Source organism: Phalacrocorax aristotelis, chromosome 3 (genome assembly GCF_949628215.1).
Source record: "Phalacrocorax aristotelis chromosome 3, bGulAri2.1, whole genome shotgun sequence".
Lineage (NCBI taxonomy): Eukaryota > Metazoa > Chordata > Aves > Suliformes > Phalacrocoracidae > Phalacrocorax > Phalacrocorax aristotelis.
Window position 1 is genome coordinate 85636043 of NC_134278.1, and position 27608 is coordinate 85663650.

The window sequence follows — 27608 nt, forward strand, 5'->3', positions numbered from 1 at the left end:
GATCTTCATTAGTGACTTAGATGATTCGGTAGAAAGCACCCCAGGGAGTTTCAGACAATACAGAGCTGGGAGGAGCAGCTGATACACCAGATGGTGGTGCTGCCTTTCAGACAGTGCCCCAACAGGCTGGAGAATTGGACAGAGGGGACCTGATGAAGTTCAGCAGAGGGAAATGCGAAGTCCTACCCCTGGCAAGGAATAGCCCCATGCACTAGTACGTGCTGGGGTGTGACCAGATGGAAAACTGCTCTGCAGAGGCTGTCCTGGGGGTCCCAGTGGGCAACAAGCTGGCCATGAGCCAGCAATGTGTCCTTGAGGCAAAGAAGGCCACCAGCCTTGTGGGCTGCATTAGGAGGGCTGTTGCCAGCAGGCCGAGGAGGTGATCCTTTCCCTCTACGCAGCTCTGGGCTCCCCAGTATGAGACGCACATGGACATAGTGGCATGACCCCAGCGAAGATCCACAAGGGTAATTAAGGGCTTAGACTGTATTTCACAGAAGGAGGTGCTGAGAAGACTGTTCAGCCTGGAGAAGAGAAGGCTCAGCAGGAAGATGTTATCAGTGTGTATGGAAGCCTGATGGGTGGTAGTAAATATGAGCCAGACTCTTCTCAGTGGTGCATGCTGAATGGACAAGAGGCAATGGTTGCAAATTTAATACAGGAAATCCCATTTAAACATTAAGGAAAAAAAAAAAAAATCACTTATTTGCTCTGAGGTTGGTCAAATGCCAGAACAGGTTGCCCCCAGAGGTCTCCATTCTCCATCCTTTGGAGATATTCCAACCTGCCTGGCCCTGGTCCTGGGCAACTCTCTTTAGGTGGCCCTGTTTTGAGCAGGTGGGTTGAACTAAATAATCTCTGGAAGAGCCTTCCAACTTTAGCTATTCTGCAATTGTTTGAAACATGAATAACTTTTCGGGAGGGGGTTGGGGGCGCGGGTTGTTGATGTTTTGGGGTTTTGTGTTAGATTCGGGGTTTTTTTTTTGAGAAAGCAGTTCCATAGAAAAGACAATTTCATTTCTGAACACTCCTAAACATAAACGGTGTATTATTTTTAAAAATGTATACTAAGCTGTTAGTCCATAGTTCCCCTATAAGCTTTTCATTCTAACTACAAATGTGCAAATAATTTAGGAAAAAAACAGATAACCCTCACCCCACAACTGAATTTATACTTGGGTAAATCAAATACATTGTTTAACCAACTTTCAGTCTAGGTCTTTATGCAGGCAGTTAATTGGGCTATTACTTGTAATTAGTGAAAGATAATAAAACTGAAAATTTTAAAATAAAAATTTGGTGAGATTCCTCAAGTAATGAATCTTCTTAAGTTAATTCCAAACTACCATGCTTTACTATCTTGCAATGCAGCAACTGGTTTCAATGTTTTCAAAATCTCTTTTAAATTCATATAAAGTTAGAATACACAACTGATAAAATTTGTAAATCTTGGTAGTGATTCCTCAGTATTTTTCCCCCACATTCTGTGTTGACTGAGTGTTCTTTGGTTGAAGTTTGTAATTATTTCGGTAAAAATTAAACAAAATTGTCACTCATTGTGTGAGGTGAGACAAAATTTGACATGAGAACATTGCCACTTTCATGACAAAACAGGTCATCAAAGGAAGAGCCTCCCCTGCAGCCTCTTAATTTATTTATCTGATTAACAGAAAATAATAAAGATGTTCTTTTGGCCCTTTTAACCTCTCAGGTGGCTTCTTTCAGTAACTGCCCTTTTTGTTAAAAAAAAAAAAAAAAAAAAAGGCAGACTTCGTGGTAAATATTTATCTGGATCAGTCTTTTAAGTGTGACCAGCAGGGAAAACTTGTGGAGATCGTCTGAAAAATAGACACATTTAGTTTGGATTTCTGTGTTTCCTGAGTTGTGCTGAAGCTCTTTAGGAACTTGTTGCGAATCACTTTTAGTATTTGAAAGTCAGCTTTCAAGAGTCTTGGGACAAGTCCTGTCCATCAATAATCATTTGCCAGCCAACTTTTGGATTTTTATTTTAAATTTAATTACTGCTGTGTATCATTTTCTAAACCAATTTTTCTTCTGTTGTGCAATATGAAGATAGGCTGGGAGAACTGGATTTGTTCAGCCTTGAGAAAAGGAGGCTTAGAGGGGTTCTCATCACCATGTACCAGTACTTAAGGGGTAGCTACAAAGAAGATGGAGGCTCCCTTATTACACAGAGTCACATGGAGAGGGCAAGGGGGAATGGACACAAGTTGCTCTTGGGGAGATTTCAGCTGGACACAAGAGGAAAATTTCTCACAGTGAGAACAGTCAACCATTGGAATAATCTCCACAGAGAAGTGGTTGACTCGGCCACGTTGGACACCTTCAAGAGTCGTCTGGACAGGGTGCTGGGCCATCTTGTCTAGACTGTGCTCTTCCTAGAAAGGTTGGACTAGATGATCCCTGAGGTCCCTTCCAACTTGTGATTCTGTGAATATTGACTTACATGTTGGTAAATGAAGGTGCGTAGGAGAGCCTTGAGCCACAACATAGAAAGGATGTTTCACGTTGGGTCTGAAACTGAACTTCAACTATAGTTGCTTTATTGGCATCCTTTGAGAACCCTCACATAGCTGGCATGTAAATTTTTAGTCACATAAAATAACCGGACGCTCATGTTCCTACCAGCAAACTCCCCTTGCTACTGCACCTTTTTTTGGCCCTTGCCTGCCTGGTGTTTCTGACTGTGCTGAATGGCTGGATGTTGGAGCTCCCGAACCTGCCCATGTGTGAATGAGGAAGCTCATATGAATGCCTAAAGGTTTATGTGTGATCTGCTGTATTCAAAAGCTTCATTTTTAAGGCAATAATTACTTTTATAGTCTTAAAAGACAGATTAATAAACATGCTAATATGGTCCATAATGAAAACTTTGTTTAAACATTCTCATATTCAATTCTTCCATTTAATTTTCAGTATAGGGAAGTGCATTAGTTTTCTATTAATAAGTAAGTATTTTCTGAATGATAGTTACTTGTAAAATTTGTTGTTTGTTAAATTGTGGTTCAGAATTATGACAAATATAGAATTTGTGGCAGGAAATTGGCTGGGAAATACATAAGCTTTTATTTTATTTTTCTTCCAAATAGTGGTATAACAATTTATAAAAGGCAACAGGATAGTATTGTAGTTAGTGTTTTATGAAATGGTTTGGTGTATAAGTTTAATCTAGTAAAAATAGCGAAACTTGATTATGAATGTTTGATGTTACTGGTATCTTAAATATGTATGTATGTACTCTGTGAATATTTTATGCAGCTTAAGAGGTACAATAGGCCATGAAGTTTATAGGTTTATTGTGCTTTTTGAAGATAAGTGATTTTATAGAGCATGTTATTTTGAAAAGCATCTAAGGCACCCAATTTTTTTAGGAGCTTTGGCCAATCAACAGGAATATCAGTGTAGCTGATACTGAAATTAGTTGATGAACATTTTAAAAAAGTGCTAAAACTGGGTTCAGACTGTTTAGGCTTACAGAAATCAAGTTACAGCAGACTTGAGTCATGGCAAGGTGAAAGGAGCAGTAACTTTCTGGTTCTCGTGGTGCACTGCTTGATGGAAGACTTAGGGGTGGATATTTAGCGCACTTACATCCCTCTCACTGTGTCCCTCAGCTCTACAGATCATCCTCTTGTTAAACTGTGGGCATAGATGGTGCTATTTGCAGTTGCATACCACAAGTGAGTGTCTGCACAACAGAGGTGATTTAATAAATAAACAATAAAGGGGGTATAGGAGTGCCGGGTGTTAATGCTGTACTGAATGCTGGGGGGAATGGGCCACAGCAGGTAATTGCTACTGTTGTGCATGCCTGGTGTTACATTTGTGTGTACCAGCTGCCAGGGCGGGCATGGATGAGCTTTGAAGGGTTTCCAATTTTGAATCCCTCTGCTAGTACATTGAAAATGGTGATTGCAATGCATTTGGAGCATGTGCAACTGATGGCTAAATACCATCTTCTGCCACTAAAAGAATTTAAGAGTTTTCTTTAAGTTCGTCTAGGACCATGGTTTCTCTGCCATTTCATATTCCACCTTGACAACCATAATCTCAAAATGTCAGCCATACCCAGGGGGAGTAAGGACTATAAAATGCACATCACCAGCCAAACAAGGGAAATGAAAAACACCTTATGTCGAACCACACAGAGCTCTCCCACAGCTTCCCGTTTCCCGGCTGAGGTCCTGTACTTTCCCTGCCATTGTAGCACCTTGACCATGACTCCAAGTGATACGCAATACATCATATTCCCCACCACACCTCTTCACCACCCACTAGATTCAAATCATAAAATCTTGTCATGAACATAAATTACTCATTATTCAAACAAGTGAGACCATTTAAATTATTTTGTGGTTTAGCTGATACTTAGCTTTCATAGCACTGTGCCACAGTCTCAATAACAGCACTTCGTAATGCCATGATGCACGTGCCACAGCTTTTTGGTGTTGCATGTTAAAAGATATTCATCGCATGCTATTAAACGTGAGGCTTTTTTCTGGCAGAAAGCATAGGCTTCAGGCAGTAAATACTTTTTTTAAGGTGGACATGACAAGTCAGAGGGGTAGTAAAGTGCCAAGGAAACCAGAACATTATTAATCTGTGATGTTCTATAAAGCTATTACAAACATATATTTAAATTACAGTGAACTTTTTGAAAACACATATGGGAACTTAAGGTGTGAAAAGTCCCGTATTATATTTTAACTCTATGCAGCAGAGCTCATTCTGGCGTAGACAGTTTTACCTTGTAACCCTATGCTTTACCTCTGCAGAGTCTCTCTGGCATTCACCCTCGTGAATCACAGCAGAGCAGTGTTGTCAGGGCTGCTCTTAAACAACCAATTTTCTGTCTGCGCACTCACCTGCCACTTCAGTTCATGATGCAATCACCAACTGCAAGACAAACAATCTAGCAAAGGTGCTCACTATACTACTTTTAAGATAGGTATGCCTACTGCACAGAGGAACCCATCTTACCGTAATATTCTGGTGTAAATGAAGGAAGCTGAAAAACAAAAATTTGGGTTCAGCTTCAAAAGTAATAAACTGAGGCACGTACAACAGAGCACAGTTTGGCTGAGTTTTGGGTCAGGCCCTCTGAGTGGCAGGAGAGGGGCATTCTCCTCCTGCTGAAGCAAGGATTCAAGTTCCTGCTTAGCTGACACGGAGAGTGTTTTAGCATTTAAGTTTTTGGAGCTTCGGGTCTTTCTTTGGTCTGGGTGTTAGTGCTTCTGCAACTTCTTAATGCTGCTATGGTGCTGTAAGGATGGTCTTTCAAAGTGGAAGGCAAGTTAATTATTTTTGGTCCATTAAAAACCAGGCAAAGGGAAATAACTGCATATAATTTTCTCGGTCACTATGGAAAATACAGTTGTGCTGGTGCAGTGCTCAAAGCCAAGACCCAGGGCAACTTCCCACTTGCTGGCAAGTGGGAGGGGGAAGGTCAGAAGGAGAGGGGATAAAGAGGGGATAAAGGCAGGCAGCTTAGGAGCTTCTACTTACAATTGCAAACTAAGACTTTTTTAAAAGTTCTTGGGTTATTTGTGAAGATTCAGTAATAAAAGTTGCATGAAGGAATGGCTTTCAAATACAAGTATTAGATAGTCTGCTTTTGTGAGGTGATGCTCATATGATCAGAGAAAGCTCAGTTTTGTGTTTGATGTTATCTTAGTCTGCTGTCCTGTGTGCTGGAGGAAAAGTGCTTACCTCGTATGTGTCTTGGTTCTGGCAGAAATGACACTGCAACACCAGTATAGAATGCCAAGCACTTAATTTGAAGAAAGTCCTTGCTCTGTGGAAGCAATTATTGGGTTTGCAGTAGGAGGCATCTGGTCATGTAGGCATAACAATTGTATTCATCTAATGTATAACAGTTAATACATTGCAGCTCAGTGTGAACTAGAACCCCTTGTTGAAGACAAGCTCTTAAGTATTTAAATACTCAGGTCCCTCTTTAGAGTCCAACTTGGCCTCCGCATGGTGACTATTGTAAATTTTCCTCATTTAACTGCATTACATTCCACCCTAATTAGCACTGCTGCTGTAGCCTTAGCAAAGAAACATCAGATTAGAAAGTACCAGAGTACCAGAGGCTGAGTTCCCACATCCTCTCCTGCAGGAATGAAATGAATTTCAGTCTTACAGTATTCACACAGATGATTTAATTTGGCCTCCTTCTCTAGATGGTGGCAGCAGTGTAGTAGGAAGCTCTTGGCGTTATTACTTGTGTTTTATTCCAGAGTTGTATCTGTTTTCAGTGCTGTCAGGGTAGCATTTCTTATTAGCCCCAAAGTGAAGCAAACACACTATTTCAGTAGCAAAGACATTAAAGGTTAATCAATAAATAGCAGTTACCAGCAACAAACTAAGAGGAGAAATGTTTTATTGTGGAAATAGGAATGAATGTTTCCTACTGTGAAATTGAATTTTTATTGAAATCAAATATATAATTAAGATATTATGCACAGAAAAGGTTAGAAACCTTAACTTCTTTTGTCCATGAACCAAATATTGTAGTATGTTGATATCCATGCTTTGAGTTCCCCATTACTGCTCTGCTGGTAATTTCAACCTGGCATCTAGACTCAGTCGTCTCCCTAGGAGCTAAGATGAAACACAGTTGATATGTGATCTCGGGCACAGGCCTTTCTTGAATGAGTAAAAGCACTGTCACATTTTATGAAATTACATCTGCTGGTTATACGCTGTGATCGTCTCTGAATGAGGGAGAGGGCAGAGCTCATCTAAGTTATGGCACAGTCTGGTGTTCAGAAGGAGCTTGATGGGATTTTACACACTCTTGTAGCTCTGTTCAGATACATTTCAGGTGTGACAGAAACTGAAAGCAGGGTAATGATTACGACGTGTCTACGCAGTATTTTTAAAGTAGCTATTAAGAAACAGGCACAACACAAATTTCTAGCTAAAGCTTGCTAAACGGCCTCAGAGCAGTGTATTCTGTGAATGAAGATGAACAAGTGCAACATGTGCCTGCCATGCAATAGTGAAAATGCAGTTGTCTAATCTTCTCTCAGCAAAGCTGAAAAGGAAGCCCAGTCCCCTGGAGCCTGCAGGCTTCCCTGCAAGCACTCTGCTCCGGTGGCCCCAGTGCGCACAGCAGAGGCGCCAGGTCTTGATGGTGTGTGCTGAGCCTGTCCCATAGCGCAGAGGCCAGTCTTGTAAATACTTTCAAGATCAACATCAGGGCTTTACATAGATGCATCTTGCTTGGAGGCTGTATCAGCCAGATATCCTTTGCTTTGCAAAGGTGATAAATATGGGGTCATGCAGGGGCAACCAATGCACTGTGCTGCTTCTGGTTCCTGGGGGCCATAGAGCCTCCCCAGCCCAGTGTGTGGGGATCTGAAGTCACCAGTGGCCCTGGAGGGTTGCTTCCTCTTGCCCAGAGTTGCAGGGCCTGTTAATGAAGGAACCTGAATACTCTGTTACTTCTTCCTTGTGACTGATAAGATTATCTAAAGCACGTGCCATTACTTGACTTGTGGGAAAAAATTGAAAACAAAACACTTGTTGGGAGCAATTATCTCTTAACGTGTGAAACCGTGTGAACAGTGGTGAATTTCAAAAATCTGTTGCTAAACTGGACAAAATAATCTTTTATGTCTCTTATTGCTGGAGCATCTGTTGCCACCTCAGCCTGAGCTCTGTAACCATGTGTGTGGGGTTTTTTTCTACTCCATTCCTCATTTCCTTAAAGGGCTGATTCATTGTGATTTATTGGGTACAAACTACAAAATTAAGTATTTTTCAGGATGTAAGTTGTAGTAGTTGTGAGAAGGAATGAGACTATAATTCTCCCCCACTTTATTTTACTTAAGTATTTTCAGAGGGGAGAGAAGGATGTATTCTTTCCATTAGACCTCTGCTTTCTTAATCACCATTCCCTAATTAATTCCCTGGTTAAATATAAAACAAGCATTAGCTTTGAATAATGTTTTCCTGTGTGGTTAAGTAAGGAAGAATTCCTTTCTTTTGTATGATGACTTATCGCCAGGGGATCTGGAGGGAGCCTGAGGGTGGATATTTGAGGCTTTGGTCCCAGGTGCTCTTGTACCTTTGAGCTGTGTTCGCTGTCAGTCCAGAGGTGAGAGGCAAAGGTGATATCACATATCAACTGCACAGAAAGAAAATTGTCTGTCTTGTGAAACCATATACAGCTTTGTTTTCTCCTGGTGGAAGACTGCCTCTGGGTCACAGAAACACAACTCTCTAGACAACATATAGGGCTAGGAGAAACATAAATTGTTGTTCTTGCTGGCACCGTGTATATAACCATCTTTTTTGCATTTTCTTTGCTGTTCAAGCTGACACAAAAATTTACCCTTTCTTTTCACCCAGCATCTTCTAGTTCCTCTCACTGCACCACTTTGCAAGCCTTTTACTTGTACCAGTATAGCTGTGTTGGGTCACATCATAAACCACATGTCTGAAAGACCTGAAGTTAAAAATTAAAGGCTCAGAAACAAAGGAGGTTATAGTGAACACGGGTATGGCAGAGGGGCAGGGCAGGGTTTAAGCTGGCCAAGCTTACTTTGCTACTGAAGAAACATTGTCTAACTCTACCCAGAGAATATTACTTTCTTCTACCGTACTAGCTTATGGTGTTATTTTTTAGCTCAAAGGCAATTTTAATAGTGATTTCCTCAAGATGAGGAAAAGAATGTGGTTTTATTAACATGGCAGCAAGAAAAACATATGGACTATGTTTCATATAATGACATGAAAATGCCTGTGAATTGAATGCCGTAACACTGAAGGCTACAACTTGTAATCCCTGGGTGTTGAAAAACATTAATTTAAAGATACCCTTGGTTTTGATAAAAAAGTTCAGCAAACAGAAATCCCACTGATTATTTTTTTTCCATTTGTTTTACAGGCATTTCCCTGTATTTCAACAGGAATTTATGGTAAGTAAGACCTTAGGTGTCACTTATCGCTTACTTGTTTTTTCCTATTATTACTATTTTAAACAGTGATATTTCTTATAAGATGTCTTGTCAGTCATTTTGCCTTGCAAATCTGTTTATACTGTGTTAAATAACAGAGACCCAAAGACTATGGCTGTATACTAGCATGCTGGTAAGTGGATGCTGTTGTGCAGCCTTTAGCACAACCTTTAGCCTGCGAGCTGAGGCCCACAGCTGTGATTACATTTCTGCAGTTCTGGTAACTCTTAAACATGGTGCTGTGCCTTCAACAGGGAAAAATATGGTTTTGTCAAAATCTTCTATCCAGAAGGCAAGCAAGCAAGACTCCTTTATTCGCAAGGCTGGGCAAAAAGTCTAGAAAGTTTGCTTCTTAGAGCAAACTTGCTAGAATAATGTGAAACTTTCTCAGCTCCCTTGAGTTGTGCTTCCACACTGTTTGTTTATTACTTCATACAGAAATTAATACTGCCTGAAGAACTGGGGGGAAAGGGTTGTAGTAAAAGTTAATCACTGGCTTTGTTGTAATCTTAAGGCAATCTATCACTACTAGTCAGCTTCTTTTTGGTTGACGTTGTGGAAGAAGTGGGCGTGATACTTGAAGGAGGAAAAAGACAAGCTATTTGGAAAAAATATGGAGACATTTATGAGAGGACATGCAAATTTACAAGGGGACAGAAATTTTTTTTTCCATTTAAAAATAACATAGGCTGAGTTTTCTTCCATTTTCTTTCATTTAGGTGAATACAGATGATAGTAGGTTGGATTACCTGTACAGTTAAAGAGTTTTAGAGAAACACGCTAAGCAGCAATATATACAAAAAAATGCAGCCATCATGTACCACTATAGTATGCAATAGCTGGATATAGTGATTTCTGGACAACTTAATCTGAGTTTTGACTAATCAGATACTGCAGATGCGTGGGGGGAAGTGACAGGTGTATTTAAGGTTGCTTCTTCTTTTTCAATGACCTCTTATTTAAAAATTGATGATCATAAATCCAAGTTAGGCTTCAGAAGGTAGAATCAGCATTACTTTGTGTGCTGTATCCTCTTCTACTTGAACTGCACTTTCATTACTGCAGGAGAACATGCAGATGCCATTTCCACAAGCACTAGAAGTCACTGAATATGAACCTGGTTTTGGATAAAGCTCTGCCTTGGTCCTCAGTTCAGGTCCCCCTCTTGAACTTTAAGAGGAGCTCTGCACTTCAGTTCTTGACTCTTTAGCTTAAATCTTGATCTTTACCGTAGACGCATTTTTATTATTACTTTACAAAAACAGGCAAAGCATGCTGTAAATACACGGAAATTACTTGTAAGTAGAATGTACAAAAATAATAGTTCATTTTGTTTTAGAATTGGCCTAGTTAATAGAAAAGGTCTCAGCAGGTGAGGAATAAGGTTCCCTGAAGTCACTAAAGAAAGTTGAAAAGAATCTCTGGTAGGAATCTTGAGTTTTTCTTCCCTGAGGTAATGGATGCTTTTCTTGAAGTTAGTATTGATTTTAACTGGAAAGCTGTGGCACTACTGAAATATTACACAATGTGGCAGATGCTTTTTCAGTAACTGTTTGCTGTTTTCAGCAGAAGTGTATCATAATTAATTTCCAAAGGTGAAGTACTCTGTTTTTCTGAGTCTGCTTTTTTTGTTTGTTTGTTTTGGGAATACAATCTCTAATTGATTTTACTGTTTACATTTTAATAAATACTTTCTATTTCTCAGTGAAAAAAATACTTACCTTCTTTTCAGACTCTCAGACATACTGCCTGAGAGTGGTAATTAAAAAGGCAACCCTGCATCAGACTTCAGGTGTTGATATTTCCAAGAATGTTTGATAGCAGTTGCAGTGCTAAAATAGTGCTGTGTGATGTGTTTGAGGTGTCGAGTACACCCAAAGCCCTCAAAGCAACAATTTCATCTTTTTGGTTTTGTTGTGGTTTTCCCCTCTACACGTGCACATTCCTTTAGATAAAGTCAGCGTCTAGACAAGCAAGTGAATCAACTTCATTCCTGGTGGCCTAGCTGATTAGCGTTGCTTTATGCAACACTGGACTACCCCAATAAAATGTTACTGAAGGAACGTACAGCCTTGATGTCTCACCTCAGATCCATACGAAAAAATGCTGTCCCTTCAAAAACCCTTGGCTGAGAATTGAGTTTCAACTCCAAATGGAAGTGGACAAATTTGCAAGACACAACTGAGTGTATTCAGTTTAAGAATCTGGATTGCTCTCTGCTCCAAAGTCTTGTAAATGCTTAGATTGCTTGCTTTTTCTATTCTTATTATTATGAGAGTAGTCAGACCTCTCTGGAGAGCTATCCTTTCCTGTTTGCATCACTGCAGAGCACTAATTTTCTCCCATAAAAAGGAAACTGGGAAGAAACAAGCAAGCAAGCCCCTTTCTGAGGTTTTGACTAAGGGCAGACTGCTTTTCATGAGAAGGGTGTTGGATCGTGGAAAGGTCTGCCTTTCATCCCCAAACACTATTTCCACCCATAGCACTGTGGATGTTCCAGCTTGAACAAGTTAAAGCCCCGAGAAGGCCATTTGCCATTAAGACACTCTGCCAGGAGTCAAGACTTCGATTTTTAATGTGCTCCTATTCAGAGTGCTGGCAACAAATTCACTCATGAGGGATCTTTGTTTTAGAAGTCTGATAGCTTCAACTGAGGGATTAATTTTTTTTAAAATTGAGTAGAAAGCAACCAATGCTGAATGTTTATAAGCACTGCCAAACAAGTAAGGTTCTACCCACAGGCACTTTGGAAAGGAGGTGTTATCTTTTCCTAAGAGATCCCTGTCCCCTCTAATATGCTTATAAACTGATAATCAGTCTAAGAAAGCAAAGGTTGAGAAGACTCGTAATCCCCATGGAACCCTCGGTTACTCTCCTCTGTTGCAATAACTGCTTTCCTTTATAACAAGAGCATGAAGTTTCACAAACAAAACTGCTTCAGGAGGAGTACAGAGGGCTTGTGTCACTTCCGTGTTCTTGGGGAGGTACTGGAGTATCAGGTGACAGATCCTCAGTAGCTTCAGTAATATTCAAACATGAGCAAGAGTGCAACCTTAGCCTTATCTGCAGCTTATCTGTAGGCCAGCTACATTTTTAGGTATTTTCTTACATTTTGTCTCTTTTCCCTTTTTCAAAGCAATTTTACTATCTGTTTAAAAAAAAAATTAACAAGTGATAAAAATAAATCTACAGACAATTCTGTAGTCGAGAGGGTAAAATGTGTTATTTTAGGCTATAGTGTGTGAAATTTTCACCTCATACAAAGTAGATCACCATTTACACATCCACTTTGCCCATAATTATAATCTTGTTATGTCTGAGGTACTTCCAGAAGGGGGAGGAAAAAAAACCTTCTTCAGTAGATTTTATGGAAGAGCACCTCATTATCATGTCTTTAAGAAGCTATCCATAAGTTCTGGTCTTTGCAGCCTGCAAAGTGAACAGGGATGTCTGATAGGGTGCTACAAACCTTATGAGCTGCAAAATTAAAACAAGGCTGCACAGATGGATATGATAAGACAGGAATGTTCATGTTTGTCATGATACTCTGTTGAGAGATAATTATGGGGTGGACTACGTATGGAAGGAGTTGAAGATGTTATGGTCTATGCACACCTATTTGTTACTTTCTTACTGTTACTTTACAGTAATACAGGGTTTGGCTTCTGTTCTGAGGTACATTTGTTGGCAACATAAGCTGCTCTCTGGCAATATAAGCTAGTATTTAAATCTTATTTCAAACTTAAGGGGGGTGGGTGGTGAGGGAAGGAAAGAGGGATAAAAAGATAAAACTTTATGAGAAATCTCCAGTTGGTATTTCTTTTTGCCTCTACATGAGTGTAGCTGTATATTTTACCTTAGCTTGACTTTCACTAAAATTATATCATCTATCTTTTTCTGAGGAAAAAGAGATAATGGCAGCCCATATGAATGCCTATTTGCATTTCTTTTAAAAACACAGAAAGAAAGGGAAAGAAAAAGACCAAAAGTCATGAGAGTGCAGAATGTGTCTGTGGTGATTTAGGCAGTGGAAACGCACAGGTTCACCACATTTCAAACACCTTTGTTATATTGCAGTAAGACTTGTTTCTTTTAGAATCAGGCCACTTAGGCTTAGTTGTAGCTTTTGGCCTGGTCAAGGCAAAACATTGCAAGGTTGCATTTATTATGTGTTGCTACAGGAAAGTCTGAAAAGCAAGCTTAGAAAGCAAGGAAAGAAAAAAAAAGAGTAAAGTATGCAGCGTGTATAGGAAATAGAAGCATATAATACGTTCTCAAGGCAGGATGCAGGGAGGGATCGCAAATCCTCTGCTCTGGTTTGTCTTTATCTGGGGAGAGAGGTCCCTTAGTCTACTACTAGCTCATGTCACAGCTCTCCTGACCTCCAGTGTGTCATCCTCCGTATCCAAAGAATGATTAATCCTGCCAATCCACAGAGGGATGGGAGCGTATCCGTCAGCTCTTCTCCCCATGAGGTGATCCAAGATAGATTATAACAAGGGATTAATTGACAGGTGTGCTACTGAAGGATTATAAAAGCCCTCTGAAAATTTGAGTCAGAAGACTAAACCAAATGTTTTCAAAGGCAGAATAAATTCCTGACACAGGGCTAAAGGTTGAAGCAATCTATTTTCATCTTTCCCATCTGTTTCTTCTCATTTTCTGTTGGCGTTTCATTCCTAAGATATGTATTTCTTTAATGAGCAGTTCTAATAAGGGTTGCACTGTCATCTTTCCAAGAAAGGACTTAGCTGCAAATTTTTCAGGGCCACTATACACAAATGTGTAATAGGTAACCATGAAGCAGTCTTGTTATTTATACCCAGTCCGGTGCTTTGCGTCCCTGTAACCATGACAGTGGCCTGATGTTGTAGGTGAACATCAGCATTTGAATATTGTGATGTCAATTATGGTGACCTAGGAAAATGGATATTATCATATAAATTCTGTGACTGGGTGAGGGAGGGAAAGTAAGTAAAATCCAATAGGTCATATAAGGAAAGTTCCCATTAAGAAGATTGTCTCTTATTACTAAGCCAATTTTTTAACCTGATCAGCAGCTCCTCCTCCCTCAACTCAGACTACATCAACTTTTTTGACACTGCTGTGTGGTTTTAACAGTCATTTTTTGTAACTCATTGGGAAGTTAATTTCATTTTGTTATTTACTCCATAATTTGTGTAATGTAATATTTTAGTAAAAATGAAAATATATGATAACTCATTTTTTTATGCTGCTTTTGGGACTGATCACCAGCTAACTGAGTTTATTAATAAAATTAATAATAGTAACAGCTATGAAATGACTATTATAATATTCAAATAATCCTAGAGATCTAATTACTACTTGTATAAAAATTTGTTGCATGCATTATTTAACAGTGTTCTTATTTCAGACAGTGCAGTGTCCATGAAACTAATTTGTCTCTTCCCCTATTTTAAATACTAAAAAAATTATTACTGGAAAGTGTAAATCGATGAGCTCTCAACAGTCTAAAATTAAGAGACACATAACACACTTAGCAAGGAGAAGCTCAAACTTGATTCTGGGTGAGGCACTTAGGAAGCTCTCTTTTTTCAGTGGAAATGGGCATTTTAGGGATATTGTAGTTAGACTATCTAGAATTTAATCTATTCTGAAGTTCTTGCTGACTGGTCCAACTTACATCATTCCCCTTGAATACTAGGGGACAAATCCTGTCCTTCATTAAAATGACTGTCCTTTAAAAAATTCCCTTTGAAAGCTTAGGCTGTTGAACTCTGAATACTCAGTTGCCTCATTGCCTTGCTTTTTGCCTTTTTCCTTTTTCTTTTTAGGAAGAGATAGAGAGTCTACGTAGTTACTTTTTTTTCTTTTAAAACCAGCAGAAGCATGAAGAACTTAAGGCTTTGTAAAGTCTGGAAAGCCTGGCTACTTTGTTAGGCTCACTGCTTGAGTTCATATTTGCGTATGTTAATTGCCCCCTTCAAGCTTGCAACTTCTGCCCATATTCTTTAGCCTCACTGTTGTCTTTTTACTCTGCAAGAAACAATTGTTTGTGTGCTCTCTTGCTCATATTTTGTAGTGGCTTACATCTTGAAGCTCCTAGCATGGCTCATGTCTAATTGCTGTTGCAATGAGCTATAGAGATACCTGCAGACTGTTGAAGAAAACTCTCCAGTAACATCTCCAAAGGCATCAAAAATATGGCGGACTTTGGGTACTTTTCCCCTTTTTCCTTTAATTTTTTGTATTTTTTTTCCCAGGCAAACTATTCTGCAAAGTATAAAAGAGTTGGAAAAGATCTCTGGTATTCAGAAAACATATTGCTGATATCACAAACAGGGCTCCAGCTGGTCAGATATCATGTTTGTTTTGGTATTTATGGTTTTTCATTCGAAGAATTAAGAATGTCTCAATTGCCACAATGAAAGTTAAAACTCCGTATTGTTATGTGCCAAGATTATAACTTAATTCCCTTTTCTAAATTTTGCTGACTGATGTCAGCAGGATAACCTTATGTGTTTGTTTTATGGCATTACAGTCAGGAAAAGCTGAAGCTCTTTGAAGCTAATTTGTTAAGAAATGAATTTAAGTAAGAAAATAAAGATATATGGACCTTGACCTGGAGACATTAAATTAACAAGATACATGAAGTATAAATTACATCTTGGTAAAAGGCCCATTTATACTATCCAAATTTTTTCTTTGATATAATCTTTCCCCTTCCCCCAGAAAACTGAACTTGGAGACCAATCTGTTAGTGAATTCTACCATTTGCATTGGCATGACTGTAACATACCACAGCATCGCAGAAGAATCCAGCAGCAGAAGGATGCCCAAGTTCAAAATTATGCAGTTTCACTTCATTTAGCTTTAAAAGCACATAAAGGAATGAACTGGCCCAAGATAACTTAAAAATTACTGTCTCAAAGAGTTAAGAGGCTACTATCAACTAGTGTAATCGTTTGGATACCTATTCAGATAACTAAATCAGATCATTAAATCAACCAGTTAAGCATGTATATTGCTATTCATTACTACTTCTCTACGTTTATTTTCATCTTGAGAAATCAGCATTCAAAAGCAAAGATGTGCTCTCTTAGGGTTCTCTGAGGTCCTGAGTAATCTCATCCAAGTTTGAAATTGTCCTGCTTTGAGCAGATGGTTGGACCAGATGACCTCAGAGGTGCTGTTGCCCTTCCAACCTGGGTTTTTCTGTGATTCCAAGCTGCTTAGATGTTTTCTTCATTGACAAGTGAGATTCATACCGGGGAATCACACCATTATTTCAGATTCCTTGGTGAGATCTCATCAGGTGCTAGAGCAAAGCAGGTTTTGTTTCCAAAAGGAGAACATTGTGTTCTTGTGGGTGTCTTTAACCATATTCATGATTAAATGTAGTGTGACAACTTAGTGTGTTACCTCTGAGTTTTAAACGCATTGTAAAAAGACAGACAGCTCGTTTAATGGTTTCAGTCAAATTTCATGATGCTATTGAGCTTCCTTGAAAGGAGGAACTTCATATAAAATTAATCTAGTTAAAGAAGAATAGGTATCATCTTGACAGCTGTAAAACTACTCCTGGGTTTGAAAACTTGCGCTAGAACTGATGTGTGTTGTATTATCAGCGATTTAATTTACCCGTGCACTGTTGCATAACTAGTCATGTATATAATCTTAGTTATACAACACAAATTCTTTATACTTCAGCGGCTAGAAAAGGATCTAAAAAGTGCCTTGGGTAAGATTTTCAGTCCTAGATGATCACCCACAATCATTTTAATATTAAACAGTTGTTTTATTTGTTGCTTACAAATGAGAACTTTTAAGTATATTCAGTTAAAATTGACTCCCACTCACAGCTTAAAACTTATTCCATGAGAACAGAATAGACATACTAGTCTATGCTTGTGTGTCCTTAAATAGTTCTTGAAAGCCCTGAGACACTGAACTTGACTAGGAGTAATATTTGTAGTGTGATGTATGTCAATTAGTTTTAACACAAATGTGTTAACTGTATCTTATTGAACACCTGTGACTGCATTAGTAAATGCCTTAGGAAAACAGCTCCTTTTTCTCAATCTTCCCTTATTTCTAGCAAACAGTGATACTATGGTCTGGACTGGCCACGGAATATCGTAGAGCTGCCCTTTATTTGTCCTGTTTTTTGTTCTCCATAGCAGACATTTGTTTCTTACTATGTATTTATACAATACCTGTCATAACGGGCCTAGCCAGTGTTGGAGACCCTAAATACTACTCCAGTCCAAATACAGAAAGTCACCATATACTTAAATTTATGCTACGTTACTAAGATTATCTCTCATTCATATGCTTGAAGGTTGCTTCAAGGAGTGTGGAAGAAGTATGTGTGAGAATACTGGGGCTTTTAGGTGGCCAGTGAAAGATAAAAATGTGTTGCCGTTAGGGCACATACTTTTTCTTTCTCCTGAAACAAAATAAAAGATTGACAGAATAGACTTGCTATTCTGAGTCTCATCGAAGTACCTGAAAGACAATTTAAAGGTGTCTCTGCCTCCAAGGGTCATTCACTGTGTTGTCCATTTTTCTGCATCTTTGCTAGGTAGGAATGCTACCACATATCATTGGAAAGGGCAACTGCTGCTGAGGCAGAAGAAGAATAGCAAAATTGGATGATTCAGTGTAACAAATGACTAATCCTGTACCTAAGCCGGGATCCTGTTTATGAGATGTATTCTGCTGCACACTGCAGACCTTGGTGGCAGTTCTGTTAATGGAAGGCCACTTGGGCTTGGAAGAGAGCTGTGTGTTTTTGTCTTCAGAACGCGTTGTAAGCCATTGCATGCAGCTGACTGTTGGAAACACATTTACCTTTTTTCTGCTGAAGAGGTGATGCCCAAGACAACAGTATAAAATACAGTGAATTACAACAACAGAAGGAAGCATCTATTACAGTGGTCTGGATTTTCTTGAGGGAAAGGGATTTTTTTAACTGAATTTCTAAGGAAATAGAAAGTTAGATTTGTACACATGCTTTGAATTTATGTACCTTGAGTAATTTCCTGCTGGTTGTATCTGTGCATAAAATGAATTGCGTGCATGCCTTGCTGGGACCAAGGCGTTATTTCTCAAATTCCATATTAATAATTATTAATAAAAAAATAGGTTGTTGTGGAATTGTGACCTATTTCATTAATCTATCAGAATCTGATTTCAATTTAAGTTGTTCATATTAATGAAATATTAAACAGCTTGTGAGGACATGAGGTTTACTGCAGAGGAAATGCAGCAAGAGTCCAAATTCAGATTTCTGTGAACACTGTTCAGGAGAAAGTTTAAATGCTTTTAAGAGCTTCTGTACAGAGCAGAATTGTTGCTGGTTTTGTTTACTTAGGGGTAATGGTACACATATTAAATTCCTCTTCAGGCTTACTCAGGGTGAGATGTTCAGAAACAAATGTGCACCTTGTTGAAGACCATTAAGTCAGAAATTCAGTACATCTTAACAAGGTGCCTACAAAAATTAATGTGGATGGTCTTTTTGTGCACCTGCCAGGCAGGCAGAATAGAAGTCAACCATTTACTGAAGAGCTGGTTAGAGAGGGGGGCGCGAAAAGTCACCTGCTTCAAAATACGCTTTGGGTCAGGTTTCTGCTCAGTAGAGCTGAATTCAGTTTATTTCTGAGCTGTCACTACTGCAGAATAACACTGGATCAAGGAGTATTCTGTAAGAAGACTAACTGTAATTGGCAATCCATTTCTTCCTTTCCATGCTATAACCTTGACAAATTAATCACAATCAAATACAGGCTGTGGGAAGGGGGCAACCTATGTAACACAGAAAAAAAATGATGCCTCATGCCTGCATGACAGGCTAATCTTTCAATTCACCCTGTTACGCTGAACAAGGGGACTCATTGGTGTTCCTGTCACCAGCACCACCCATAAACCAACTGTTAGCTCTTGGCGCTAGGGTTTGGTGGGTGCGATAAAGGTTATCGAGTGCCACCCAGCACCTTGTTGATAACTTCTGTAGGATTGGGATCACCTGGATTAGTCTCGAGGAGGAAGAGTCACTGTGCGGTGGCTTACAAGATCCCTGGAGAGACCGCAACCTAAATTATGTTGTGAGTAGTGATTTTGATTTTGTGTCTGGTGCCACAGAAACTGAAGTGGATCCTTGGCTTTGGTGGATATTGTTTACTAATATTGGTTACTGCACAAGAAGCCTGTCACAGCAGCAATTATGCTAGCAGGTCTAAATGACAATAACTACTCTGTGAAATTGTCCCAGGGAGTGGGACCTAGGTTGATTCTGGATGGAAAGGAAAAAAACAGCAGCCTAAAGATCTAATTTACTCTGTCAGCTATGGAAAAAACTTGAGATCTTTTGGTAGATGTTCTAGTTAGCTTTCTTCTTACATACTACTTGGAATGGTGTGGCACGTGTGTGGCTTCTAGGGTTATATTTGGAATATGAGACCCTATTTTAACCAACCCACTTGTAATAATGTTCTTCATACTATCTACTTCTATGATTTTTAGGTTTTCATCTGGTAACTAAAAATGCAAACAGAGCTAAATTCACACTGGAGATAGTCAATATACCTTGGTTTCAAAGAAGCTCTAGTGGTTTGCACTAGCTGTGAAATATTCCATTGCATTTAAAGGAATAGACTAGCTTTGACTCTAACTTCATCGACTTCAGCAGAGGAGAAATCTGGTCCGATTATCATACCTTTCCTATAAAGTTCATTTGGGGCAGAGAAGACTTTGCTATGATACTTTTTCTTGAAAGAGTACCTAGCCCCTTGGAAAGAACTTTGCTTTAAAGTCTGATTTGTAAATGATTTGTCTGTCTGTCTCTCTTTATTCCTTTCAATATATTATATATGAAAGAGTGGAGTGCTTACTTTCCTATATATTACTAGGTGATAAACTGTATCTATCATTTCCAAATTTAGTTTTGGACAATGCAGCTTATCACCATGCCCCTCCCCCCCCTTCCCTTCTCTCTGTGATGTTTGAAAGAGCCCTTTAACAGAAATAATGTGTAATATTACTTATAGGGTAATAATTTACTCTGTATGGTGCTGTGGCAGTGGAAGCCTTTCTGTTCCCTTCTATTTTCATTTCTCTCTGCAATAAGAACATTAAACCTTCACTTTCAAGGAGCTGGAAGTATCCCATATGGAAAATAGCATATTCATCACACATTGTGACTTGATCTGTCAAAAACCAAATTCTGGTTTGCTTAGTCAGATCGAATAGTACTTACATGTCACTTGATGAGGAAGGTACTGTTCAATGTGAATAATGCTATGCTGATCCTGCATGGGGAGGGCCTGGTTCAGATATCTCTGAGCTAAACAAGAGCCAGTATAAATGGTAGCACATTGTTGCAGCTGGCAGCCAGGTACCATGTTTTCTGCATCCATTTTCCTGTTTCTCAGTTTTTATGATCAAAAGCGTATTCCTAAAATGGAGAAGATGACAGGGTGAACTGTTGGGCATTCTGATGAGAAACATACAGAATAGGAAGATCTAGAACCTAATCTTAAAAAAAAAAACAGTTGCAGCCTTAGGATGAGAGTGAATCAACTGTTCCAGGGGTGACCAGTGTGTGGTGCGTTGTTTAAGCTTTATGTACCAGTTCATTATCCAATGTTGGAAAAAAATGAGCATCAGTTTTATGCAGAATGCATACCAGCATAAATTGCCCAGTGTAGGCTGTGAGCTGTAGAAAGTGCAATCTTAATAGCTTTTCATAAAACTGATGCAGTTTTATGGCTTCAGAACATTAATAATTTTCTTACATCTTTAATTACTGTAAGGTTATACTTATGCCTATAATAGGTGCTAAACATTATACCACTGAAAGGTTTTTGACCATTCTTTTTGTTGTAGCTTGTAAACACAATATAGCAGACCATTATGAGTCCAGAACATTTTTCTTTTTTTAGCCAAGTGCCATTAGGAACATGACTGCTGGGGTTTTTTGTTTGGTTTGTGAGTTTTTTCCACAGCTTTAGGAATGAGAGAAAAGAACAATTTGGTTGCTAAAGAGGCATTGCTTAATTAAGAGAAGATGATTTTTGTCCCTTTTAGAAAAATAAAGAGCCTTGTTCTTGAAATGAGAAAGAAAGGAAAAGTTGCTGCATTTTCCATAGTACTAAATACAATATAGAAGAAAATAGTGATGCTACTTCCATGCTGACCATGCTGGTCAGTGCTCTAGGAATCTTCTATTTTATTTTGCTGTCCACTTCCTAAGTTATAATTTACTAGTTTTCAGTAAAGCAATAGTTTACAGATACATAGTAGGCTCTTCACAGGGGAAGATGTGAGATTTGAAGCAGTCAGCTGTGATGCAGGTAATGAGGGTGCATATCAGCAATGCTTCCATGTCATTCCTAATGAGGATTTCAGGTTGTGGAACCTTATACAAGTCTTGCTATTGTGTGGCCTGATTAATAAGTTGTCATCATTTTATTGAATACAGGTAGTCAGAAGTAGCGATTTTATTTACCATGCTTGGCAACCAAGCAGTGGAGGATGTACAACTGACAAACTGAATGTACAAGAATCTCTAGCTGTTTAATTTATGTGCATATGCAAGGTTTCATCAACTCCCCGTGTATATTTTCAGTTGATGTTTTTCAAAATTGTGCACAAGTGACGTGGAAATATTTAACTGCACCACTATGGAATTTCTTCAGTAATGCCAGCATATTCAAACTTGTCTCACCAAGGGCAGTCAGTGATGTTCTAGTTGTGGAATTTCATGCATTTGATGGCAAAGAATTAACTTCAGAATCCTTTCTTAGCTTGTGTCATGTTTTCAACATTTCTTTTCCTAGTGGTTGACTTTCTTCTGAGTTTCCCGTGTTGATTACTTGGCATTTATGTTGACCTTAACTAAGCTGAAACTTTCTGAAAAGGAATAGATGGAAGTGTCTCTCCATCAGCACTTATGCCAATAAAACATGGACTCTGTAGTTCATAAACATATGCTTAAATTCCATATGATTTCAAGAAATTATGTACTTTTAAAAAATTGCATTGGATAATGAATTATGTTCACTTAATAGACCAATTTTCATAAATTATTGAAGTTTCACTGTATCAAAGCTTTCGGTTAGGAAGAGGTCACCTTGATATTTGCACTGAAGACATTTCAGCCTTGGCTCCACATTTTATCATTCTTAGTGTCTTATGTTTTCTCTTACCTCCACAATTTTTTTTAATCTACTTATTTTTATGATTTGTTTTTATGGCTCTTACTGTCATCATATTTCACTGGTTTTCTACTTACTAAACAAAATGGTTCTGCCTCAATTTCATGTGTAGTCTTAATTTTGTAACTTTTAATGTATGATCCCTGCTATTTAGGATACTCTGCATTTATTGCTTGGTTTTTTTCACTGCCTACTAAATACATTAATGTCTGTGGATCTCTAAATTATAATGCTACTCTTCCCCAAAAATGTCAGATCTGATGATGAAACTCTCTTCCTCTTCCTTCACAATAAATCTAATAAACACTAGGAGGTAATCATGTGCTTCAATCCAATCCTGAATTATCTGTCTGTAATTTTCAGCTCTTAAAGACAGTATCATCACATTAATACACATTGGATGCAGTTATTTAAAAGATACTTTGCTTTCAAAAATAAAAAAAAATAAAAAAAAAAAGAGGAAAAAACCACAACCCAACACAAAACACCACCACCAAAACACCCAGACAGTCCTATCTAAGCACCATTTAGCTACTCCTGTTCTACCTGCTGTGAGAGTGCACACCCTGCATGTTCCCTCAGCCACCACATGCCAGGAGTTGTGGCCTGTAACTCCTGGGGGACAGAGATGAGCTGCTTGGGGCGGTAGCATCTTCATTTGTTAAAACTGCATTTAGAAAGCAATCTCTTTCCACTCTCTGAACTTGCTTTGTTAAAATTAACATGTGGCTTTTTTCATTTGTTTACTGATTTTTCAAAAGTACCTCAATACTTTGAATCATCAGTTATTTTCAGTGTGTAGCTGGTGGTGGTATCCCACTCTTACATACACAGAACATGAGAAAGGTGTATGTGGAATCTGATGGGAACTGATGGGAAACAAGATCCATATTAAAATTTCAGCACAAGAAATGTCCCAGAAGCTCACACATGCATCGTTTCCTCCTTTGACTTGGCACTATTATTGCATACTAGCTCTTTCTTCAAATAGTTTGCTAACCAGTTTTGAAAATGTTTGCATAAGCTAGTCTGGCTGCTATCATTACCATTTTTTTTCTCCTTCCTGCTCTTCCAACCCTCATAGAGAAATTTTTCCCAAATTCCTATTGCAGAGGGAGTTTCTTAATCTGAGTTCATTTCCCGTCTTTTGGTATTTGCATGAACTTCATATACTTTGCAGCAATTAGTCTTTCTGTTTGTTCAAAATCTTTTGTGTCTTAGAGGTAATTGTAATCTCCTATTTTCTAAGGAATACAAATCCTCCTTCTTTGACCCTTCTGAATTTTGGAGATCCTTCTTTCATTCAGATGTCCACCACCTTTTTTCTCTCTATTCCTAGAATACTTTTAAGTTAAATACTGAGTATAGGACGTATGGTGGTTATAACATGGCTTGATTAGTACCCATTACAGTGTTAGTATAATTTATTTTTATTTATTCTTAACTGCTTTACAGAGCAACTGCACCTTTGCTTCCTGAAATAATTTTAAGTAGTAATGTTCAGTCTTTCAGTGGCATAACGCTACAAACTTTCAGACCATTATTCTTTTCCTGTCTCCAGGTAGCTTCTGTAGGTTCAGTAGATTTTATTTGCTTAAGCATCAAACTGCATGAGATTGTTTTTGCAAAGCTCATAGAGAAATATGTATAGTTAAAATAAACATAAGTATTGATCACATTGGTTTTGACTTAGTACTGTGAGTTTTCCTGTTTTGTTGTGGAGGTCCTTTCTTTAGCAATTATCAGCTTTTTTTTCTTATAGAATGACAGTCTGTTAGTTTTGTATATCTAACTAGAAAAGTCTAACCAGAATTGCTCCCCTACCACAACCCGCCTACCCCCTCAGTACTGCTTTGGTTACGCTGGTCTCACCAGCATGAGTACTGTCATGCCTTAATTTTCTGTTCTCTGCCTTTTTTATTGTTTTATTTCATGTTATTGTGACTTCATTTTGCAGTCTCTCAAATTCTGTGTTTTGATGAAAGAAGAATAGAATATGTAGAATATTTTACAATAGAGAAATCTCTGGTAGTGTGGTGGCATGACCTGCGCCGCCAGATACCCACCCAGCCACTCTCTTACTCCTCCTCCTTAGCAGGTGGGGGGGCAGGGGTGTGTTTGTGTGTGCGTGGAGTAAAATAAGATGACAAAGCTTGTGGGTTGAGTTAAAGGCAGGGAGATCACTTGCCAAGTACCATCATAGGTAAAACAGACTTGGCAGTTTATTGCCAGTTAAAATAGGTTTGGATACTGAGGGACAAAGGTGTTCCCTGCACCCCTCTCTTCCTTAGGGCTCAACATCACTGCCAAATCCTCTACCACCTCACACAAGAGGGACTTGTGGAGCTGTTTCTCGTATTCTTTTTTGGTTTTTCCCCCTCAGTGTGGGGCACTGTTTTGCCCTTTCTAAACCCAGCTTCCCCTGGGGCACCTCTGGCACTGTGGAGCGGCTGGGCTGTGCCCTGTGGTGGGGTGCTGGAGCTGGCCAGAACTGGCTGCAGCCGGCATGGGCCAGCCCTGTGCCCTCCTCACAGGGGCCCTGCGGCCCTGCTGCCAGTGCCTCAACACCTGCATGCCATGCAAGAGCAAAAACATAGCTGGAGACCAGGAAATATTATTAATTTTATTTTAATTTAGACACATTCTTTGCTATCTTCTCCATGATCTCTGCAGTGGGAGGAGGAGAGTTTGTGAAATGGCTTTTTCAGTTTTAAGGTGTAGAGCTGGGAGAGGCTTTTTTTCCCCTCCAGGGGTGAGTCCCGTGAGGAGACCTGAGGTAAAACCTCTATAACTCTGCCTGAATTGCCCTGACTTCTCTAGATTTTGTCCTATACAGAGATAGTTTTCTCTCTCCACGCAGTTTTGGGGTTTTTTAAACTGGTTTCTGTCCCCAGACATGTGAGGAAGACTATATAATTTGCTGAAAGTATCCTGGCCTTGCTAAATTTTGCAGTGGTATTTTTCACAATTTGGAGATGTGCAGCTGTTGTGTTAATGCAAGCTATCTTGAATGTAATTGTATATATAGAAAGATCCTTTGATCTGATAAAATTAATGGAAATTACATGAGATGAAGCTGCTTCGTAAGCTTGACTCTTAACATATTTGGTTTCAATTATGTAAAAAACTCTCTGAACTCACCCACCTTTTTTTCACATTTCCCCTAATTAAAGATCCTGTATATCCCCTAGTTTGTGTCATTGATGGTTGTCAATGACATTTCTCCATCCAATGAGTTTAAACACTTTTCTGTACACCTGTTGCTAACATACCTGGGATGTCACGTTTCTGAGAGGATTGGTTATGTTTGGCTGCGGCGTGGAGTATGTAGATCTGTCTCAAAGGTGTTGTTTTCCGCAGGCATAGCATGTGTCATCTCATGCTGAGTGCATACCCAAGCTAAACTGAATAAAGTGCTTGAATACACCACCCCTTTTGCTGCCACATGGCCACATTTAAAAGGAAATTGAGGTGGGAGGTCAATTTTCACTTAAAGACTCAGGTTGGACCTGGGTTTTTTAAGTGGTGCTCTTTTAATCTCACTTGTCTGATAGGTGGTAAGAAATTTACATTTAAATTGTCCAGATCAGCTTCTTATTTGTACTGGGTTGTTGGACAAAAGAAATTTCTTAGGCTTCCATATCCTTTGCTGCTTGATATAACCAACCATAGCATAGGTTCCTTCTTTTCAAATATGGGCATTGCTACTGACTACAGTAATTGTAATTTCAATTGGCATTCCTCTTTCTCCTGTATCAATTTGAATATTGTTCAAAATGACATGGAAAACATGTATGGGTTTTTTTTTTTCCCCTCTGAAGAATGTCCTCTCGCAAAATGAAATATTTTTAGTTTAAAGCTAGATTTACCAATGTTGGATTAACCAGAAATGTTGGCATTTGTTAAACCTTTATAAACATTAGGAAGAGTTCTATTGCCTGCTAAAGCAGAAAACATTTGCTTGTATAATGATTAAAAAAAAAACCCAAAACCCCAAACAAACCCCCACACTGACAACTTGTCAGAATACATGCTGAAAATGCTATTTAAAACAAGTGTTAATAAGACCTAAAGTTCATGTCAAGACTGAATTGGATTTGAATCTGTGGGATTGGAAGTGCCATTAACTAGTTATTTAATTTCCTTTTTGATTGAAGTATGCAAGACTCAGTAAATGCATAATTGTGAGTGAAATGCAAATTAGAGATACTAAAAGAAATCATATTTTAAAAAAATACTTGTTTGACAGTTAATGCTGTGCTCTTTTGATCCACTGAAGAACCTGATGAAAACTGGGATATTTTGTTGGTCAACTAGTGTTGTGGGTTAAAAAGGCAGCTGATGCTAGGGGCTGATTGTCAGTCCCAGGAGAAGTGTTGCCAGAAGGGAGTGCTAATGTGGGTATGTGTAATTAGCAAGTGAGTGAATGACTCCTTAAAAACAGAAAGAAGGTGGATGAAGAGTCAAAGTTTTCCAAGCGATTATGGTATTTTTGTATTTTTGCCATCAATTGTTTGTTCTATACTCTTCAGCATGTGAGGACTTGCTAAGAGCATCGGAAGTATGAGATGCATAGTTGTAACCAGTCAGGTTTGCTGAAATCAGCATTTTAAATTTCAAGTTTTCTTTATGCTTTCTTTAAACCAGTTTTCCCATTAATCCAATCCCTAAAACTCTTTCTAATCATATATCTCCTTTTATGTATATTGCTATGATCTCAGGTAACAGAAAAAGCAGAAAGAGTTTTCAGTGCAGCATTGAGAGGAAGTTTGAATAGCTGCTGGTGGCTTCCATGTAATTTTTGTTCACAAAGTTGCTGGAATACAGCCTGAAATGAAGTTACACATCTAGAGTAGATTGGCTGGTTGCTGATACATAAAGTAGCATAAAATCAAATAAGGGGCACTGTGACGCTTGCTGGATAAAAAGAAGGATATGCATTTTCAGATGGAGCTCACCTCTTGCCAGGCAAATGACTTCTACAGAAATGAAGCAGCATCTTGGCAAGGAGGAAAAAATGCTTCCTCTTAAAAAATTAATGCATAAAATGTTGAGATGGTGCAATGATGTGTCAAGTCAAACACCCTGCACAAGCACTTGTTTTAGCAATATTCACATAGCGGGTGTTGTAGTAGTATTGAAGTGCCCTACGCCTACAGTGAAGAACTGAAGCCATTAAGCATCAAAAATAAAATGCCCCCCCCCCCCCCCCCAATGTACTGGCTTTTTTGAACTCGATATTATCTGGAAATATTGCAGTTTTGAGCTGTTGTAAATTTCCTGAATACAATAGCTGCTGGGCTGTGTGACCCTTCAGTATGGTTTATCTCTGCCTGAGGCAAGAATGGAAAAAAAGTCCACAGTGTGAATAATATGCACAAAGCAGGAATCAATAATGTACTTGTTAAAAAGAGTA

General features: G+C 38.8%; 1 protein-coding gene across 17 annotated transcripts in view; it reads left to right on the forward strand.

The window, feature by feature from the left end:
- MACROD2 (mono-ADP ribosylhydrolase 2) overlaps window positions 1-27608 on the forward strand; it is a 911164-nt gene that overhangs the window by 606274 nt on the left and 277282 nt on the right. For all 17 annotated transcript variants that reach the window (XM_075088273.1, XM_075088274.1, XM_075088281.1 and 14 more), the window contains one exon: window positions 8921-8951. In XM_075088273.1, the coding sequence (XP_074944374.1) occupies window positions 8921-8951 (31 nt within the window). The remainder of the gene's footprint in view (window positions 1-8920; window positions 8952-27608) is intronic.